Source organism: Austrofundulus limnaeus, unplaced genomic scaffold, assembly GCF_001266775.1.
Source record: "Austrofundulus limnaeus strain Quisiro unplaced genomic scaffold, Austrofundulus_limnaeus-1.0 Scaffold476, whole genome shotgun sequence".
Taxonomy (NCBI): domain Eukaryota; kingdom Metazoa; phylum Chordata; class Actinopteri; order Cyprinodontiformes; family Rivulidae; genus Austrofundulus; species Austrofundulus limnaeus.
Genome location: NW_013952878.1, coordinates 176,892 through 181,821, shown reverse-complemented (window position 1 = coordinate 181,821; position 4,930 = coordinate 176,892). Strand labels below are relative to the sequence as shown.

General features: G+C 36.0%; 1 protein-coding gene across 8 annotated transcripts in view; it reads left to right on the top strand.

Moving 5' to 3' along the window:
• The window catches only part of LOC106529922 (syntaxin-binding protein 5), a 108,537-nt gene that overhangs the window by 88,252 nt on the left and 15,355 nt on the right, over positions 1 to 4,930 (top strand). For 7 of the 8 annotated variants that reach the window (XM_014025449.1, XM_014025443.1, XM_014025441.1 and 4 more), the window contains one exon: positions 4,207 to 4,257. The exons of the other annotated variant lie outside the window; for it this stretch is intronic. In XM_014025449.1, coding sequence (XP_013880903.1) covers positions 4,207 to 4,257 — 51 coding nt within the window. The remainder of the gene's footprint in view (positions 1 to 4,206; positions 4,258 to 4,930) is intronic. 8 annotated transcript variants of the gene reach the window in all.

Genomic DNA, 4,930 nt, shown 5'->3' with positions numbered 1-4,930 from the left:
ACACAAATGCATGTACAAGTAAAGGAAAAACAATTAATACGTAAAAAACAGTAAAATTTTAATTATGTGTTAAAATATATAGACTAATTTATTGAAACTAATCTGGAAAAATAAATATGAGTCAATTAAAATATAAAACAGGAGATAAAGTTCTCTAATTGGTGCCTTTAAGTGTATTTTTTTAATAGTTCATTTATATAATTCTGCTTTTATTTCTAAATATGTCAGTTTTGGTCCTCCGTACTGCAGAAGCCTGTCATGTTCATTCAAATCAGGTGTGTTGGAGCAGAGAAACAAGTAAAACATGCAGGGCTGCAGCCCTCCAGGACCAGGATTGCCCACCCCTGACGTAAAACCTGTAGTCGTGCTCATCAGTAATAATCCCCCAAAATGTATAAATCCCCCCCGCTCTGAAACATGTAAGTGGGGATTTCCCCCCAATTTTAAAAGTGAATTTCAGGCACTGTAACTGTCCTCTTTATTGTTATTTCATTCTTCTCTTGCTCTTTATACACAACAGTGTTTATTGAATGATAACCTTATTTTTGGGCTGTCTCTTGCTTTGACGGTCCAGGGTCATCTGTGAAGCTTCTGCCTCATTTGTATTCTGGTCCCTCTGAGGGCTGTTTCACTGCAACAGGCAACTTTTGGGGATTTATGTTTTAGATGGAAACACTCCTGGTGAAAAGGAGTAGTGACCTGAATCATTTAAGGTTTGTGACCTTCAGAGTAGGGCTGGGCGATATTTTAAGTAAAACAGAAAATAGTAATAGTGCATTAAAATGATATACACTGATATAAGGATTAACAGAACACAAACATTAGTAGAGTCGCTGTTCAAAATCAGCCAACTGTTTTCCTGCACTCAGATAAGATTTTAAACTAATCAGGGAGGTGCTCCAGGCATGTCCAACTGGGAGGAGACCCCGAGGAAGACCCAGGACCCACTGGAGGGACTATGTTTCTCATCTGGCCAGGAAATGATGGTGCAGTAGGAGAGCCAAATTAAGACTATTGCTCATTCGGCAGTTGCTACATCGTTGCAGAAGGCTATATCTAATCCTTAGCCAGATGTTGATCTGATTAATGATAGGCCGGCACCGGTACCTGAGCAGCTGACCCCGGTAACTGAGAGGCCGGCGCTGGCAAATGAGATTATTCATTTGTGTTAACATCGGAGAGGCTAAGAGACAGTGCTGTACAAAGTACCTCAAAGTGAAACTTGAGTAAAAGTACAAGTATCTTATAAAATACTTTGGTAAAAGTTAGTCTTTTCTAAAAATATTACTTGAGTAAAGTCTTAAAGTATCTGATATTTTTTGTACTTAAGTATTAAAAGTAAATTTCTGACACAAAATCTACTTAAGTATTTAAAAAAGTACTGAGTAAAAGTGAGCAGTTAGATTTTCCAAAATGACATTTATTGGGAGGTGACTTCTCCAAAAATATATTTTCTAACAGCGTGCAGCTGTGATGGGTTGTGTACAAGATAATACTGTCAGAATGTTATATATTTATACTTCTCATCCAAACACAATTAAATTCACTCTATCCAGGAAACACAATTTATCAGGATAGGATTTTTAAAGTAATAATAACTCAGAATAAAATAAGAGAAACAACTTTCTACTTCTTACCTTTTTAAAAATGTAGTGAGTAGAAAGTACAGATAATTGTGTAAAAATGTAATGAATAAAAGTAAAAAGTACACTGAAATATAATTACTCAAGTAAAGTACAGATAACCAAGATTTCTATTTAAGTACAGTAACAAATAGGGATGGGTACCAAATTCGATACTTTTTGATGTAAAGACCGAATTCTGTCGGTACTACAGAGTATCTATTCACGTAACATCAAACGGTACCAGGTTTCGGTACCTAAACGCATCATTGCGACCGGTTTGGCGTAAGAGTTGTGAGTTTTCCCTGCTTGTCCTGAACGCAGCATCACACGAGCGTAATGATGTCAGCAGCTGCTGCTTCAGTAAACAGAGGCAGAGCTCGGTCTGAACGTAGCTTGAAAGCCTCGCAGCTCCTGGAGTAAAACTCACCGAACAGATCGCCTCTGAATTATCTGGTGGATTAATTATCTTGTGAACACGACGTTCGCTTGCTCAAAGTAAATAAAGTACCATCACTTTCTTTATTTCATCCACCATTAAACAGAGACCGGCAGAGGAAAACAGAGGAGCTTCCTGACAGTCTGAAGTCGTCTGACCTGAAGGAGCACAAGCAGCTTGAAGTGTTGGACGTGTTCAGGATGTTCAAAACGTAGCTTAAATACCTTTTATTTATTTTAACTCCATCCTCTCTTTTGTTTATTTGGTTTAAACTTATTTGCCTTCCATTGACCTCCGTCACACAGTTTTTCTAATGACATCAATAGAAACACGTGGAGCTGGATTTTAATTGGTGCAATAAGACAAAACAGTCTTGTTGTTTTCAACAGTTTTCACCTTAAAGAAATAAGTAACACAACTGATGTTACAATACAAAGAGTTGGATGTTGTCTTGATACTTGTTAATTTTATATATTGAGAAATATGTTAAATAAAATATTTATAAATAAAAGTTTATTATCGAATAAACAACACACACAAAGTACCAAAAATTGGTACCGTTAAGTATCGGTACCGATTCCCAGGTATCGGATATTGGTACCGAATCGATTCTAACGTCAAAGGTACCCATCCCCACAAAGTAGTTGTACTTAGTTACTTTACTACTCTGCTAAGAGAAACCAATTTTTTGACAGGGTATTAAATTAGACTTCTCTATATTGAAATATAATTTATAATGAGATATAGATATTTCTCTAAATTCAGCTAAAAAGAAAAAAAAACACTGCTGTCAACCAAAAGACAAGTGCAAATGCAGCTGTTAATTCTGGTGGTATCTGAAGCTGTCTGCTTCACAGTAACATCAGGGTTCCAGACTAACTGCGCCTAACCTTTTTCCTTAGGTGCACCAGAACAAAAGTTAGAGGCACCCAAATTAGCAAACGCGTCACATGTAACATTGATGTTTTAATGGTTCACTTTTTTTAAAAGTCAATGTCCATTAAAGCAATATTAACTCACAAATAATTTAACAATCCAGCAAAAATAAAGTTCTATATTTGAACCAGAATCATAGACATATAACTTACTGAAAAGTAATTTTAAAGTGATTCTATGACCTGAAATTTTAACTTAAACATCAAGATAAATGAAATGAAAAAAAAAAATCTAAATTCTAAGTGCATTTTATAAACATCTTAAACATTTCATGGTTAAATGTCTTTTAGACTACACCTGCCCCTCAGATGGACAAGTCCTGTAGTTTGGCCTTCAGGATCTTTGGCCTTGGCTAAACCAGAAAGATGAACAGAGAATTATGATTAATAGCAGAAATATTACTAATATTTATTAAATTAGAAAAAGCTTTTAAAAAGAATAAAAATAACATAACGTGAAAAAGTCTTAAATTTAATTTGTATTGGTTGAATTGTATGTATCTCCCACTAAAAAAACTAAGTTGTGTAGTCATAAAACCATTTTCAGAACCTGGAACGTTACTGTGGTGATGCTGATTATATGTAAAAGTGGCCTGCCATACAGGTGATCTTCCTCATGCTGCTGGAGTGATCTGCTGCAGAGCAGAACCCGATTGCAAGGACTTTACTACTGAGACTTAAGAGCGGGCAACCATCCACATTTAATTTCCACAGTTAAAGAAAAGTTTCTGACTCTGGTTTAAAAAAAACACTGTTGATTTACCGCGCACCAGAGCGTGTGTGTGCGCATGTTTCTGCTTCACGGAGGGACAATTGGAAAGTCCCCATGGAACAGGAAGTGTGGGAGGTGGCAGGAGGTCTCAGTTGTTTGAGGGACTTCAGAAAAACTAAACACCTCATAAATTAGATTCAGACATGAAAAATAGTTGCTAAAAATGTAGTCAATATTCAGGATATATTGAAATGAGAATAGGTAAAACTTGATGACTTATCGCCCAGCCCTACAGTCCTGCTTCAGAAAAATTCAACTTTTTTATTCCCTCAACAGTTGTCCTACAGTTGATATTATTCCTCTTTTGGATCAAACTTTTATATTTTTAATCAATGATTGCACACTGATTATATATATCTGAATGACTGGAGCAAAAATCTATTTTTAGTAGACGTTATTTTCCTAAAAAAAACGAGGGGATATTTGTTTCTGTTACAGCCAAGATGTCACGGAAAATTAGCTCGCCTACAGAGCAAAAGCCAGAGCTGGGTAAGCCAAGATTAATGATGAATTTATTTGTTTTACAGATTTTAATGATACTCTAATTGTTTTTGTATTAAAGCTACTCATTGCAACGTCAACAGGGCACAATCAAAATTCATGATTTCTGTTTGTTTCTTTCTTCATTTATCAGCCGATTAACTGTAACTTATTATTATTATTATTATTATTCTCACCTAAACGTCATCTCTTGAGTCTGTGCTTGTCTGATTCCACCATATTAGTTTACCACACAGCATAAAGTAGGTCAGTCATATGACTTCCATGTGGTTTTTGGTGGAATCTTTAGTGTTTTGTTTACCTTGAGTGCATACCCACATTCAGACTTTTATTTCAACAGTGGTGGGCAGCGCTAATCCAAAAATTAGCTCCGCAATTTCTAAAGAGCTCATGAAAATATTTAGGTCCGCAACCTCAAAAGAGCTTATGCCATAGAAAAACTAGCAGAAGCTCATTTTAAAGCGCAAGTTCAGTTTGACACTTACTAGCTGGCAATTCATGTACAATATATGTACAACACTGCCAACTAGTGGTGTACGAACTCTTGTACAGCTTAATCCTTCAACCGCCGATTGCTGAGGATCTGATTTCCTGTAACGGAACTTTGACTCCTGGTGTAGAAAATTAAAACGTTGTTGAGGCTTGCTAGTTCGGCTGATTC